Source organism: Phaenicophaeus curvirostris, chromosome 5, assembly GCF_032191515.1.
Source record: "Phaenicophaeus curvirostris isolate KB17595 chromosome 5, BPBGC_Pcur_1.0, whole genome shotgun sequence".
NCBI classification, from domain to species: domain Eukaryota; kingdom Metazoa; phylum Chordata; class Aves; order Cuculiformes; family Cuculidae; genus Phaenicophaeus; species Phaenicophaeus curvirostris.
The window spans coordinates 487,750-503,611 of record NC_091396.1 but is presented as its reverse complement, the minus strand read 5'-3'; the positions used below and the strand labels follow the sequence as shown (position 1 = coordinate 503,611).

Here is a 15,862-nt window from a genome sequence, read left to right as displayed (position 1 = left end):
GGGTTACTTGAGGTCACCAATTAGGCCCTGGGGTTACTAGAGGTCAAACAACGTCTCCACTGACCATTCTGGGGTTACTTGAGGTCACCAATTAGGCCCTGGGGTTACTAGAGGTCAAACAACGTCTCCGATGACCATTCTGGGGTTACTTGAGGTCACCAATTAGGCCCTGGGGTTACTAGAGGTCAAACAACGTCTCCACTGACCATTCTGGGGTTACTTGAGGTCACCAATTAGGCCCTGGGGTTACTAGAGGTCAAACAACGTCTCCGATGACCATTCTGGGGTTACTTGAGGTCACCAATTAGGCCCTGGGGTTACTAGAGGTCAAACAACGTCTCCGATGACCATTCTGGGGTTACTTGAGGTCACCAATTAGGCCCTGGGGTTACTAGAGGTCAAACAACGTCTCCGATGACCATTCTGGGGTTACTTGAGGTCACCAATTAGGCCCTGGGGTTACTAGAGGTCAAACAACGTCTCCGATGACCATTCTGGGGTTACTTGAGGTCACCAATTAGGCCCTGGGGTTACTAGAGGTCAAACAACGTCTCCGATGACCATTCTGGGGTTACTTGAGGTCACCAATTAGGCCCTGGGGTTACTAGAGGTCAAACAACGTCTCCGATGACCATTCTGGGGTTACTTGAGGTCACCAATTAGGCCCTGGGGTTACTAGAGGTCAAACAATGTCTCCACTGACCATTCTGGGGTTACTTGAGGTCACCAATTAGGCCCTGGGGTTACTAGAGGTCAAACAACGTCTCCGATGACCATTCTGGGGTTACTTGAGGTCACCAATTAGGCCCTGGGGTTACTAGAGGTCAAACAACGTCTCCGATGACCATTCTGGGGTTACTTGAGGTCACCAATTAGGCCCTGGGGTTACTAGAGGTCAAACAACGTCTCCACTGACCATTCTGGGGTTACTTGAGGTCACCAATTAGGCCCTGGGGTTACTAGAGGTCAAACAACGTCTCCACTGACCATTCTGGGGTTACTTGAGGTCACCAATTAGGCCCTGGGGTTACTAGAGGTCAAACAACGTCTCCGATGACCATTCTGGGGTTACTTGAGGTCACCAATTAGGCCCTGGGGTTACTAGAGGTCAAACAACGTCTCCACTGACCATTCTGGGGTTACTTGAGGTCACCAATTAGGCCCTGGGGTTACTAGAGGTCAAACAACGTCTCCGATGACCATTCTGGGGTTACTTGAGGTCACCAATTAGGCCCTGGGGTTACTAGAGGTCAAACAACGTCTCCGATGACCATTCTGGGGTTACTTGAGGTCACCAATTAGGCCCTGGGGTTACTAGAGGTCAAACAACGTCGCCACTGACCATTCTGGGGTTACTTGAGGTCACCAATTAGGCCCTGGGGTTACTAGAGGTCAAACAACGTCTCCACTGACCATTCTGGGGTTACTTGAGGTCACCAATTATGCCCTGGGGTTACTAGAGGTCAAACAACGTCGCCACTGACCATTCTGGGGTTACTTGAGGTCACCAATTAGGCCCTGGGGTTACTAGAGGTCAAACAACGTCTCCACTGACCATTCTGGGGTTACTTGAGGTCACCAATTAGGCCCTGGGGTTACTAGAGGTCAAACAACGTCTCCACTGACCATTCTGGGGTTACTTGAGGTCACCAATTAGGCCCTGGGGTTACTAGAGGTCAAACAACGTCTCCGATGACCATTCTGGGGTTACTTGAGGTCACCAATTAGGCCCTGGGGTTACTAGAGGTCAAACAACGTCTCCGATGACCATTCTGGGGTTACTTGAGGTCACCAATTAGGCCCTGGGGTTACTAGAGGTCAAACAACGTCTCCGATGACCATTCTGGGGTTACTTGAGGTCACCAATTAGGCCCTGGGGTTACTAGAGGTCAAACAACGTCTCCGATGACCATTCTGGGGTTACTTGAGGTCACCAATTAGGCCCTGGGGTTACTAGAGGTCAAACAACGTCGCCACTGACCATTCTGGGGTTACTTGAGGTCACCAATTAGGCCCTGGGGTTACTAGAGGTCAAACAACGTCGCCACTGACCATTCTGGGGTTACTTGAGGTCACCAATTAGGCCCTGGGGTTACTAGAGGTCAAACAACGTCGCCGATGACCATTCTGGGGTTACTTGAGGTCACCAATTAGGCCCTGGGGTTACTAGAGGTCAAACAACGTCTCCGATGACCATTCTGGGGTTACTTGAGGTCACCAATTAGGCCCTGGGGTTACTAGAGGTCAAACAACGTCTCCGATGACCATTCTGGGGTTACTTGAGGTCACCAATTAGGCCCTGGGGTTACTAGAGGTCAAACAACGTCTCCACTGACCATTCTGGGGTTACTTGAGGTCACCAATTAGGCCCTGGGGTTACTAGAGGTCAAACAACGTCTCCACTGACCATTCTGGGGTTACTTGAGGTCACCAATTAGGCCCTGGGGTTACTAGAGGTCAAACAACGTCGCCACTGACCATTCTGGGGTTACTTGAGGTCACCAATTAGGCCCTGGGGTTACTAGAGGTCAAACAACGTCGCCACTGACCATTCTGGGGTTACTTGAGGTCACCAATTAGGCCCTGGGGTTACTAGAGGTCAAACAACGTCTCCGATGACCATTCTGGGGTTACTTGAGGTCACCAATTAGGCCCTGGGGTTACTAGAGGTCAAACAACGTCTCCGATGACCATTCTGGGGTTACTTGAGGTCACCAATTAGGCCCTGGGGTTACTAGAGGTCAAACAACGTCTCCACTGACCATTCTGGGGTTACTTGAGGTCACCAATTAGGCCCTGGGGTTACTAGAGGTCAAACAACGTCTCCACTGACCATTCTGGGGTTACTTGATGAGTTTGGTGAGTGTTGATGCTCCTGGCCTGGTCTGGCTCCCCAGGACATCCCGTCCCCCCCTGAGGTGCTTGGTGATACCTGAACCGTGTGTTGTAACTGTCTGATGTATTTATTTTCAAGAAAACCCAAACCGTTGCATTTATTGAAGAGCTGGATCACTTTATTTTATTGCAGTTGGTGGGGAGGGAGCAGTCACAGTCGCTGCCCGCACCTCTTGGCAGAGACACCCCCAGCCCTGCCCTCAAAGTTCTCATTTTCAGCTTCTCTTCTTCTTACACGCATAGGGAGGTTAGTTTTAAAAACTCTTCTCGCACACGTTCTCCTCGGCGTGAGTTTGTTCCTTTCCGTGTGGCCCTTCCTGACCAGAGCCCAGCAAATTCCAGCCCCCGTCCCGCTCCTCCTGCCTTCCAGGTGTCCTTCCCTCACCCCAAGCCAGTGTCCCCCTCCCCAGCTTTCCTGGAGCCCCTTTCAGCCCTGGAAGCTGCTTTAAGGTCTCCCTGCAGCCTTCTCTTCTCCAGGCTGAACATCCCTGACTCTCCCAGCCTGTCCTCACACAGGAGGTTCTCCAGCCCTGGACCATCTCCGTGGCCTCCTCTGCACTCGCTCCAGCAGCTCCGTGTCCTCCCTGTGCTGAGGATCCAGAAGGGACACGGGGCTCCAGGTGGGTCTCCCCGAGCAGAATCCTATGAACGTCCCACCCCCCGTGTGCCGCGTGGGGCAGCAGCTCAGGCTCCGTTTGCACAGAATGATCCAAAATTCTCTGCTCGCTCCTTCATAAAGAGCCGGTGGGTGCTGATGTGACCGTTGCTACTCCAGGAGGCTCGGGAGCTGCTGTGTTAGAGCCCCTCTCCCTGCCCCACGTGTGTCCTAGGGATTCAAGATTCACCACTTAGTCTTCTCTGACAGAGGAGGATCTAGAGCCCAGCACTTGCTTTCTCCAGGCTACAGGACATCGAGGGTTCTTCTCACCAGACAGAGCAATCTTAAAAGCCAGGAGCCTCTGCTGTAGGGTCCTGCAATCACAGAATCACTGAGGTTGGAAAAGCCCTTTGAGCTCATCCAGTCCCACCGTGCTAACTAAACCATGTCCCCATGTGCCACATCTACATATATTTTAAGCCCTCCAGGGATGGGGACTCCCCCAGGCAGCCTCTGCCAGGGCTTCCCTGCTCTTTTGGGAAGGAAATTTTCCCTCATATCCGATCTAAACATCCCCTGGCACAACTTGAGGCCGTTTCCCATCACTGGCTGGGATACAGGCACCTCTAGAGAGGTTTGTCTCGTTCTGCAGAGCCCTGCTCGAGGAGCCCGAGCTCCACTCCATTCCAACAAGCACAACTGGGAGATGAGATCAGCCCCAGCCTCCCCGTTTGATCCAGAAAATTGTTCCTCAAACGCAACCTCCCGTCTTCAAAGCTCCGCTCCATCCCGCCTGCCGGGGCCGTGGCGGCGCCGAGAGGAGTCGGTACCGGAGAGGCTGACAGGACGGAAAAAGAAAAGGGAGCAGTTCAGGTAAAACATGACACAAGCCAACAAGAAATAACCTTGTTGAGAGCGCAGATGGAAAGACATTCAGAGGAAAGAGCATCCTGAGCGCAATCACCCGCTGAGAAGGCGAGGAGCTCTTCAGAGAAGAGGCTGCACTCGGCTACGTGCCTGGAAAGTGCTTGGCACACCAGAAATCCTGCTCCTGACGATTCCCAGCCCCAACCTGCTCTGCTCATCCCATTCTCCTGCGGGGCTGCTGGTGCTGGAGATGCTCCTGGCCCTGGAGGCAGAGCTGCAATCTTCTAGCTAACGTGGGATTACCTGAGGCTTTGTGCTTGATTCCACCCTCAGCCAAGTAACGGAGTAATTAACTGGGATGTGCCACGCGCAGGCTGCAAAAGGGAAACACAAGAATTGGACATGGAATTCTGTGGCGCTAGGAGGACGGGTACTTTCTGCATTCCTCACTAATATTGTAGAACCATGGGATGGTTTGGGTGGGAAGGAACCTCACAGCCCATCCAGTCCCACCCCTGCCAGGGGCAGGGACACCTCCCTCTGGATCAGGGGCTCCGAGCCCCATCCAACTGAAGTTTGACCCGGTTCACCTCCTGCTCCTAACCTGGAGGAAACAGCTTAAAAGTCAAAGCCAGGCACAAGCCGAGTGCTGACTCGGGGTGTTTTCCTTCTGCTTCTCCCCCTGCAGTTCCCAGCCTTTCCTTTCAGGGCCAGCAAAAGCCTTCGGCTGCGCTGGGATTCCCTGTGCCAGACAGAGCCTTGCTTGTTCGAGCTGAGCTATCGAAGGGTTAAACAGAAAGGGGGGTATGGCTCCCAAAACCCCAAATCTCAGCCCCAGATTTCCCCCTGGAAAGCAATCCCGAATTTCCATGAACTCACAGGCAGCGTCCCAGTTGTTTATAGAGGCAATAAACCGCAGCGGGACTCGCATTGAAAACGTGGGCGTAAAAATAGTAACGGCCTCTGGAGACGGCAGCTCGGGACCGTTGTCTCCTGTCCCCCACCCCATTGTATCCAGGAGGTGTTTGCATCCATCCATCCATCCATCCATCCATCCATCCATCCATCCATCCATCCACAACCCGTGTGAGATTTGAGCATCGTCTCACCTCCAGCAGCAGCTTTCCGGGCAGAGCGTGGGCTGGGGGACAGCACGGAGCCCCCCAGCTTCCCAAACGGTTGGACACCATGATCTCAAAGTCTTTTCCAGCGATTCGATGATGCTAGATGAGCCTTGGATGAAGGAATTCTTCATGATGAGTGTGGGGAGGCAGTGGCAGTGGTGGCTGCCCCATCCCTGGAGGTGTCCAAGGCCAGCTTGGATGGGGCTTGGAGCTCCTGATCCAGTGGGAGGTGTGGTGATCCTGGTGGGACTGGATGGGCTGTGAGATCCCTTCCAACCCAAACCATTCCAGGACTCTCTGCCTAGCTGATGAAGAAGCTTTTGTGAAGGGTGTTTCTGTTCCATTTGCCCTTTCCAAGCTTCCCAGAGATCTGGTGAGCAGATTCGCTGCCTACACACTCGCCAAATTAAATCACGCTCTGGAGATGCGTTTTGGATGATGACACCAAAACTCATCAGCTCCTCTCTTTGAAGCTGAGCCATCACTGTCCAGATGTTGGGCTTCAGGGACTGATGGTTCCCAGGTGCAGGAAAACCCTTGGGACACCCGTGTGTCCCCAGACAAGGACATTTTCCAACACAGAGCACTCTTTGCCCAGCAGGGGATACCCCAGCTCCATCTATCTCTCTTTCCTGCATCAATTATTAATCAGCCCTGAAGCCTAGTTCTCCCCAAGGCTGGTTTGGGTGGGTTTTGGAGCTCCCCAAGACAAACCGAACCACAGCCTTCACTCCATGTGCTGCTGGCTCCCAGCCCAGCGATGCTCTCAAATGTTGTTTCAGTGGCATCACCCTCCTCAGCGAGGAGGAGGATGCTGCTCGTGCACCCCACAGGACCAAACCCCTCCAAGGGGGACCGGGCACCTCCTCTCCAGGGACCTGCATTTAACCCACCTCTCCAAGCCCCTGAAGCTGCAGGCTCCACTCCGAGGAAGGCAAACTCCTTCCTCTTCCTCCTTCTTCCTTTCCTCAGCCCTGCAGAGCCCCCACCGCAGGGATTTAAGGTCAATGGCATCATCCTGGTGTGTCCCCCCTGAAGACTCTTCAGCCCCTGGGTCCCCGCAGAGAGACCAGCCCCAGGGCCACCTCGGGGTTTTGTACCCGAGAGGGGAACCTCCCCCTGCAGAGGCACCCAAGGCTTTCAGCAATTAGCAATTAGCAGCCCTGATGAGCTACTCAGGCCTCTCTGGAAGCACCTGAGCTCAAAATAAATGAGCTGTCTTGCTAATTATAGTGGGTGAGGGAGGCCAAGCAGCCTCCTGGCCTCGGCGAGGGGCTGGGGTGGCAGCGACCACACCGAGCTGCTGGAGAAAAGCCTTTCTGGATTCCTGGGGTGTAAAATAAAGCGCTGGGGTTAATTTGGGACAAGGATCCCTGCTGTGCCGAGAGCTCCTCTATTCCCAGGGCTGGGAGCCGGAGGATGCTGTGCCGGGCAGCTGGTCCTCCTGCATTCAGCATCTTGAGGAATTGATGCTGAATAAAGGGGGTCTCTGCTGCGCCCCATGTTGGACTGACCTGGAGACCAAGCCAGACAGCAACATTGACCGAATTCAGCTGGGAACGAGCGCTCCCAGCCCAGAAACCAACCGAGTCCTGGGTTGCATCCAGAGCCGTGGGAGCAGCAGGGAGGGAGGCGATCCTGCCCCTCTGCTCCGCTCGGGGAGACCCACCTGGAGCCCCAAGTCCAGTTCTGGATCCTCAGCACAGGGAGGACACGGAGATGATCCAGGGCTGGAGAACCTCCTGTGTCAGGCTGAGAGAGTTGGGGTTGTTGAGGCTGGAGAAGAGAAGGCTGCAGGGAGACCTTAGAGCAGCTTCCAGGGCTGAAAGGGGCTCCAGGAAAGCTGGGGAGGGGCTCTGGATCAGGGAGGGAAGGGAGAGGATAAGGAGGAATGGCTTTAAATTAGATGGGGGAAGACTTAGATTGGACATTGGGAAGAAATTCTTGGTGCTGAAGGTGGGGAGGCCCTGGCCCAGGCTGCCCAGAGCAGGGGTGGCTGCCCCATCCCTGGAGGGGTTCAAGGCCAGGCTGGATGGGGCTTGGAGCCCCTGGTCCAGCGGGAGGTTTCCCTGCCCATGGCAGCCCACCTCGAATCCTGGGGTCAGTGCTGGGCCCCTCCCCACAAGAAGGATGTTGAGGCTCTGGAGCGAGTGCAGAGAAGAGAACGAAACTGGTGAGGGGGCTGGAGAAGAAGAGGAGCGGCTGAGAGAGCTGGGGGGGTTCAGCCTGGAGAAGAGGAGGCTGAGGGGAGACCTCATTGCTCTCTGCAGCTCCCTGAGAGGAGGTTGTGGAGAGGAGGGAGCTGGGCTCTTCTCCCCAGGGACAGGGGACAGGACGAGAGGGAATGGCCTCAAGCTCCACCAGGGGAGGGTCAGGATGGACAGCAGGAAAAACTTTTTCACGGAAAGGGTGATTGTTCCCTGTCCGAGGCTGCCCAGGGAGGGGGTTGATTCCCCTTCCCTGGAGGGGTTTAAGGGCCGGGTGGACGAGGCGCTGAGGGACATGGGTTAGTGATTGATGGGGATGGTTGGACTCGATGACCCAGTGGGTCTCTTCCAACCTAGTGATTCACTGCCCTTTGCCAGGGATTTTATTTACAGTTGAGTTAAGGGACAGCGGCCAAGGAGCCTGAAATGTTAAAAGATGGGATTTTAGAAAAGCCAGGGATTAACTGGCTTTTTTTCCCCTGCCCTTCACTGTAAACAGAACTCGGTTCTGCTTTATAAACGTTCCCTTGGGGCCAGGAGGGAGCAGAGCTCCAGCAGAGCTGGGGGACGCGGGGTCTGCTGGGGATGCAGGATCTTTTGGGGGTTGGGGTCTGCTGGGGACAGGTTTGTCTGTCTGCAGCGGCTCCAGTTCACAAACCCAGGGGGAAACCGGGACGGAGATGCAGCCCCAGCTCCAACAGACGGTGGAGACCACCCTGCCAGAGCAGCTGGCCGGGCTGGAAGTGTTTAAAGCAGCCACTGATAAAGATGGGATTTTACCCACCCAGAAAAAAAAGTGAGGGCTGTTCTCCCCAGGGCAGGGGTGGCTGATGAGAACTGGGGAGCTGGTGCAGCCCTCGAGGTCACCCCAGCATCGTGGAGGCAGAAACAGACCCAACAAGGATTTTTGGAGGAATGGACAAACCCTTTCGGATGTGTCTGTGCTGGGTCTGATCCCTGCTGAAACCCTTCTGAGCCAGCAAGGGTTGATCCGACCCCACTGAAGGCACCATGAGCCACCTTCAGAGCTGACTTCAGCCTCGAGGAGGAGGGAGAAAAGAGGGAAGATGGACAAAGAACATCCCCCCTGCTGACACGAAGCCCACTTGTGAAAGCCCATGGGGTTTAAAAGCCTGTTGGACCCCAATCCCACCCTCCCCATCTCCAGAAATTCCCCCCCTGGAGCCAGCACAGCCCCACGAGCCGCTCCTCAGCCCAGCGGGTGCCCTGGCAGCAGGGTGACTGTCCCTCAGCCCCAGATCGGCTGTCGCTCTCGCCTCCGCACCGAGGATGCTCACTCGGGGATGTAGTCCCTGAAGGAGTTAAAGCTGAGGCTCCGGCCAGCCGAGTTCACGGTGGAGCTGGCTTGCATCTTGGGGATCTTCTCCATCAGCTTTGACACCGTCCTCCTCTTGAAGGAGCCCGGGGAGAAATGCCCCTGCCTCACGAGCTCCTGGTAGAGAGCACTGAACACGGCCACGGTCTCCTCGTAGCTGTCCCGGGTGGAGATCTCGTAGAAAGGGAGCTTCAAGGCTTTGGAGAGGTTCTTGCCGTCCTCCGTGGAAACCATCCTGTCGAACTGCAAGTCCTTCTTGTTGGCCACGATGACCACGGGGGGCTGCTCGCTCCCACTGCTGCGCTTGGGGCTCGAGTGGAGGTGGTTGATGAGGAAGCAGAGCCGCATCACCTCATCGAAGCTGCACCGGTCTGTCACCGAGTAGACCACGGCGAAGCCATCGCCCCATTTGATCTTCTCCTCTATCTGCAGGGAATCCTCCTCCTGCCGGGGCAGAAAAGTTTATGTCAAGATCAGAAGCCCCAGCATCTCCTAAATATCAACACTGCTGGTTGCAACCTAGAAAACCTCCCGGGGAGCCCATCACCATCTCCCTGAAGGGAAATATTTAGCTGAGGCCACACTGTAATTATATTAGAGAGACAGGAACCCTCCAAAACATCCTTTTTTCTGAGATAAACATCAAGGAAACAACAGACTAAAGGTGGTGGAGGAGCAGGGATTGCCTTCAGCAGCAAGTTGCCCTTCCCCAAGGGTGTTTTCCAGGGTCAGCAGGTGTGAGCTCACCTGTCCTGCCGTGTCGAGGATCTCGAAGTGCACCATCTCCCCATCGATGACGGCCACGTGTCTGTAGATCATTTCTGGAGGAGGACAGACAGAAAAGCCCGTGTGAGAGAAGCCCCTGGGCAGCAGAGGACAACCCAGGCGGCCTCGGGGCAATTGAGAAGTTGATTTTCTACCTCACTGGAAAGAGAAGGGCAGCGGGACCAAAGCGAGTTTGAGAAAGTTTGAGACTCGCGTGCTGGTGGGAACCCGCTCGGCTTGTCCGTCTGCAGGATAAACCGGGCACCGTCCCCCTCCTGGGACACGGGGAGCACCAGGTACCCTCACCGTACGGTCTCCGTGTTCTGTATCATCACACGGAGCGAGCCCAGGAGGAGGAGGCACAGGCAGAGTAAGAACAAGCTTCACTCAGGGGGAAGAAAAGCATCGCTCAGCGTAACAGGCAAGGATGTAAAGGGTTAGGGGAGACAGCAGCAGGGTTGGTTTTCAACGCAAGCTTTCCCCTCAGGTCCCCTGGGAAGCAGCTGGGTTAGAGCAACACGGAGACGTCCCAGATTTCCCAGCCTGGTGGGTGACAGGAGGGCAGTGGTGGAGCCTCCACCCCTAGAGGGATTAAAGACTTGGGAACACGGTTTAGCAGACGTGGTGTGGTTGGGCTGGAGGAGCTTAGAGGTCTTTTCCAACCTTAAGGATTCCACCATTCTCCGAGTTAGGCAGAAGGATGCACAGCCAGTGACCAGTCATTCCTGGAACACTCCAGCAGGGACGTGACCTCGGTGCCCGAAAAACCTCAAACCCGAATGAAAATAGAACAGACCCCGGGGACAGGAAAGCAGAGGCCACTGCCCGGCGGCTCCTTCCCCTTGGAAGCCGCGTTCCAGCAAGCGGAGGATGACTGAGCACTCTGTGCTTCCTTGTGTGGTGCCGAAGGCTGCTCACCATGGATTTTGCTTTAAATAAACAACAGGAAAGGAAAAAGGGATGCGAGAGCCAGGGAGGTGTCAGGATGGCTGGTGGCTCCAGCCGCTGGTTGAGGAGGAAAAGGAGCAGATTCGGTGAGTTTGGGAGCAGAGTCGGCTCTGCCGGGAGCGGCGCTGGGTGCCCCAGAGACCCCAGAGCAAGCCAGCAGCACCAGCAAAAGCAACAAGAGAAAGGACTTTACCTACCGAGGGTTGGGTCGTAGTCTCCAATGAACCTCCTGGTGATGAACCTCACGGTCAGTGCTGTAAAGAAACCACAGGGAGCCCAGTGAGATCAAACCCCCTCTACAGCATCGGTGCTGATGGGGGAACTGCCCCCAGTGCTCAGGAGTGTCAGCGCTGCTCGTTTAACCTGGCCCCAGCACGGAGAAAGGACCAAAAGCTCACCAAAAAGGACCAAAAGCCACCAAAGCCCATCAAATCCATCACAAGGCCAGCGTCGGAGGAACACGGGGCGTGGAAAACCAGGAGGTTCTCCTTACCCAGCCCGGGAACGGTGCTCGGCAGCATTAGGAGATGGTGGAGCCAAAGCTGAGCAGATCCTGCAAGGAGCAGCCCCCCCTGGCTGGACACATCACCCTCCTGCCGTGCCTGGGAACTCACATCCCTGGAGCAGGGATGAGGGGGAAAAGCAGGGACCATTGACTCTCTTCCATCCCTGCAAGGATTCCTGCTCCCAGCAGCTCCCGAGAGGGGGATGAAGCAACCCCTGCCACAAAACCACGTCTGCTGGCACCGCATCGACGCAGAGATCGAGTCCTTTGCCCCGATTCCTTCCTCCTTGCAGGGCAAGGCAGGAACAGGCTGAGCCCAGCAGTGCGGGCAATTAGACCTCTCTTATCCAATTACTGCATCTCCCTGCACCAGAGCCCGGGAGCTGCGAAGCCCAAATGATGCTCTAATGCGAGGCTGGAGGTCTGCTGGTGCTGGAGCCGTGCCCGACAGCTCCAGCAAATGTGGTAAGCGCCTTCTCCTCATCTCTGCAGCCGCCTGGGCTGCAGGACACAGAGCTTTGCTCCAGCACAGGGGCGAGCTCTCCGGGGGCTGCAAAAATCAAAGAGACTCCTTAGGCTTCTCCATAAGGGGCAGCAAGAGCTTTGTTGCTGTGCAAGGTCTCTAGATGGGTGTTTCCAGCGGGATGATCCCTTCCCTGGTCCAAGCCTGGCAGAGAAGGGATGGAATGACCTTGTAATTGAGGAAAACTGCTCTGTGGAGATCAGCAAGGACCCTGCAGGAGGGATGTAGCAGCATCCTCACACCCGAATTGCCGGGGCAGAGTGTGACGGGCCGGGGTTGGTTTCTAGAAAGCACCTGATGTGTATCATACGTTAAGCAGGAACCGAAGGCTGGAGCACGTGGTGCTGTGCGAGAAGAGAAGCCAATTAAAGTGATTAAAACTTGGCCGGAGCACAAGAACACGAGCGGAGCGGCGGGTCGGGAGCAGGGGGTGCGGGCGGCCGCGCAGCCTTATAAGGGATTCTGCTTTCCCCTTCTTGAACATCAGTGACCTCAGAAGGGCCCTCCGAGGAGAGCCCCACGGCTGGAGGGGGTCATTCCGTGCTCCGTTTGGTCTCTAGGAATGACCATGGGATGTTTCCACGGGCTGGTTCCCCCCGGGCTCGCTTGGAGCCCCACGTGCTGCTCTGTTCATGCCGCCACTCGGCTCCCCGTGCAGCCCCGATTCATCCTGGGCGCGTGTCCCGTACGCGGAGCTCTCCTCGGGAGCTCGGCCACGTTCCCTCTGGCCAGCATGGACAGTGGGAGGCAGAGGACAACCTCCCGCATGGGATTTACAACAAGGCTGCACCCAAACCCAGCCCTGCGAGCAGGGCTGGGACCTCGGACCTTGATGATTTCCACACTGCTCCAAAAAAAAATCATATTCATTTGCTAAGATTTGGGTGTCCCTGGGTGCATTTCCCTTTCGCAGCTGCCTGGGTTTGAGCTCAGCCTCCTCCGCTCCCAGCCTGGCTCTGGAGGGGCTGGTGCCACCAGCTCGTCCCTGCAATGGGGGCCACTTGCCTCCTGCCAGGACCAGGAGCTTGGTGGCTCAGGGATGGGTTCAGATGGAACCTGTCTTCACCATCCCCTGCTTCCCCTCCCCAAAAGGAGGATCCCTGCCCATCGCATCCTTTCCTGGCTCAGCCAGCCCCATCTCTCCCCAGCCCTGAGCACCAACACCCCGTCCCCTCCTGTATCCAACCCTCCCAAGCCCATGGGAGCTGGAGTGATGCTGCTGATGCTTTTGAGTCCTTCCTTGCATTTCCCATGTTCGATTCCCTCCCTCTGCCCCAATTCCATGCCCTGTGTCACCATCCCAGCCCGATTCCATGCCCTGTGTCACCATTCCAGCCTGAGAGGACGCAACCACACGCCACCGAAGGGCGCGAAGGCTTCAGCACCCATGGAGCTGTGCCAAGATCGGCCCCACACGATGATTCCCAGACCCCGAGGAGGGATCCGGGGCCAAACCCACAGCTGGAGGAAGCTCTGAAGACCCTCAGCGCGATCCAGCCCTTCGGAGGAGACACCTCAGCCTCTCGCTTGTGCGCAGGAAGGGCCCGAAGCTCCCGCTCTGCGCCGGGTGGGATTAATGCCGGCGGGGAAGCGCGTGTGTTCCCTCTGGGGTGGGACGCGAGCCAAGGAGCTTTGGACGCTCTGAACAACCATCACTCACCGCTCCATCTGCTCCCAGGGACTCGGAGGCCAAACCCCACACAGGGACCCCCCTGTGGTGCTCCGGGTGCACACGGAGCTGAGCTCCATTCCCGTGTTCCTGCTCCCCACTGCTGCTAACAAGATCTGGGAGCTGCAGCCTTTAATTTAATCAAGGAAATGATGATTGGTCACTAACGCCAGGCAAGAGGCTCACCGGTTGCTGTATGTGGAAAAGCAACTTCACGGCACCAAGGGCCGAAGCTGCCGACCACGAGCCAGGTGGAGCTGCCACCGTGGATTTAGAGGTGGTGGCTTTTCCAGAGCAGCTTTGCCCCGTCCACAGGGCTCTGCATGGATCAATGCTCCCTGCGATAAAACCCATGCACCTTTCCTCACCAGCGACTGGCACCTCCCCATCCCATCCCTGTGCAGAAACGGAGCGGGGGACGCCTGCAGGTGTCGCAGCCCCAGACAGAGAAGTGGGAAGAGGTGGAAGGGTGATCCCCAGGCAGGAGTGAGGGGGAAGGAGAGAGCTCAGGTGGTCCCAGCTCAGCATCCCAAATCCCCAACGTCCCAAATCCCCAAATGCCCAGCCTCGTGTCCCAAATCCCCAACATCCCAAATCCTCAACATCCTAAATCCCCAACATCCCAAATCCCCAGCCCCGCAGCCCAAATCCTGAACATCTCAATTTCCCAGCACAGCATCCCAAATCCCCAGATCCCAAACATCCCAAATCCCCAATATCTCAAATCCCCAGCCCCACAGCCCAAAAACTCCCCAACATCCCAAATCCCCAACATCTCAAATTCCCAGCACAGCAGCCCAAATCCCCAACATCCCAAATCCCCAGCATCTCAAATTTCCAGCCCCAGCAGCCCAAATCCCCAGCAGCCCAGATCCCCAACATCCCAGATCCCCAACATCCCAAAATCCCAGCTCCACAGCCACAGAGGGAGAGGGATTTTTCCTGCAGGAGAAGCCAAGGCAGCGCTGTGAACGGAGGCTCAGCAGACGCTGCTCTTGGCTGGAGCCAAGCAGCAAACTCTCAGTGCCCCGTAAACATGAGCCCGAGCTCAGCTTCTGCCCCCAAACTCGCACCCCGAACCGTCCCCCCTGAGCTGCAGCTCGCCCTGCAGCTTTGGCACGGAAAATAATCCCTGGGACAAGCTCCTGGCTGCAAAGAACCCCGGGTGCCCTCAGACATCGGGGTTCACCTGGGTGACACCAGAGCCACCCCAAAGAAACTCATGCCCCAACCCTGAAACAGCCCCTGTCTGCGGGTTCCTGGGGGGCTCGATCGCTCTTCCCAGGCAGGAGAGACAGGATTGGGGGAAGGGATGTGGGGGGATACAGGGAGGATGCTGGGGGGAGACAGGGGGGATACAAGACGGAGATGGGGCGATGCTGGGGGGATGCTGGGGGGACACGGGGGGGATGCAGAGGGTATTGGTGGGGGGATACAGGGGCTAGACAGGTGGGATGCAGGGGAGATATAGGAGGGATTCAGGGGGGATGCAGAGGGGACGCTGGGGGGGATACAGGGGTGATACAGGAGAGGGACAGGGGGGATAGAGGGGAGATGCTGGGGGGACACAGGGGGGATACAGGGGGATGCTGGGGAGATACGAGGGGGATACAGAGGGAATTGCTGGGGGGATACAGGGAGTAGACAGGTGGGGTGCAGGGGGGTGCTGAGGGGAAGCAGGAGGGAGACAGGGGGCAATACAGGGGGGATGCTGGGGAGATACAGGGGCGATTGCTGGAGGGATGCAGGTGGGATGCTAGGGGGGATTGCAGGAGGGATGCTGGGGGGCTGCAGGGGGGCTGCAAGCGGGGTGCAAGGGGGTGCGGTCCCACCTGTCTTGCCCACGGCGCTCTGCCCCAGCACGACGAGGCGCAGGCTGCGGGCCGGGCTGAGGCTCAGCGAGCGGCGCAGCGGCCGGGGGAAGCTCATCCCGCACCGACCGGCTCCGCGAGCCCCGCCCGCTCGGCCCGACACAGCCTGCACCCCTCCTACTCCTCCTCCTCTTCTCCCTCTCCTCCTCCTCTTCTACCTCTCCTCCTCCTCTTCTACCTCCTCCTCTTCTCCTCTCCTCCTCCTTCTTTCCTCTCCTCCTCCTCCTCTTCCTCCTCCTCTTCTCCCTCTCCTTCTCCTCCTTTCTTCTTTTCCTCTCCTCCTCCTCCTCTTCCTCCTCCTCTTCTCTCTCTCCTTCTCCTCCTCCTCTCCCTCCTCTCCTTCCTCTCCATCTCCTCCTCCTCTTCTCTCCTTTTCTTCCTCTTCTTCCTCTCCTCCTTCTCCCCTTATTCCTCTCCTCCTCCTCTTCTACCTCTCCTCCTCCTCTTCTCTCCTTTTCTTCCTCTCCTCCTCTTATCTCCTCTCCTTTTCTTCCTCGTTTCCTTTTCCCCTTCTTCCTCTCCTTCTACTCATCTTCTTCCTCTTCTACCTCTCC

General features: G+C 56.7%; 1 protein-coding gene and 1 long non-coding RNA gene across 2 annotated transcripts; both read right to left on the bottom strand.

Annotated features, from left to right (window-relative positions):
* Positions 1-3,032: 3,032 nt before the first annotated feature.
* Positions 3,033-7,080, bottom strand: LOC138720615 (uncharacterized). Its single transcript, XR_011337443.1, has 3 exons — positions 5,470-7,080; positions 4,664-4,734; positions 3,033-4,331 (listed from the first exon to the last, which is right to left on the bottom strand). It is a non-coding gene; the product is annotated as an uncharacterized lncRNA (long non-coding RNA).
* A 1,319-nt stretch (positions 7,081-8,399) lies between these two features.
* LOC138720821 (ras-related and estrogen-regulated growth inhibitor-like) lies at positions 8,400-15,375 on the bottom strand. Its single transcript, XM_069857192.1, has 4 exons — positions 15,270-15,375; positions 10,938-10,994; positions 9,775-9,848; positions 8,400-9,471 (listed from the first exon to the last, which is right to left on the bottom strand). Exons 1-4 carry the CDS (start codon positions 15,364-15,366, stop codon positions 8,986-8,988), a joined length of 714 nt encoding a protein of 237 aa, XP_069713293.1. The 5' UTR covers positions 15,367-15,375; the 3' UTR covers positions 8,400-8,985.
* Between the last annotated feature and the right edge of the window lie 487 nt (positions 15,376-15,862).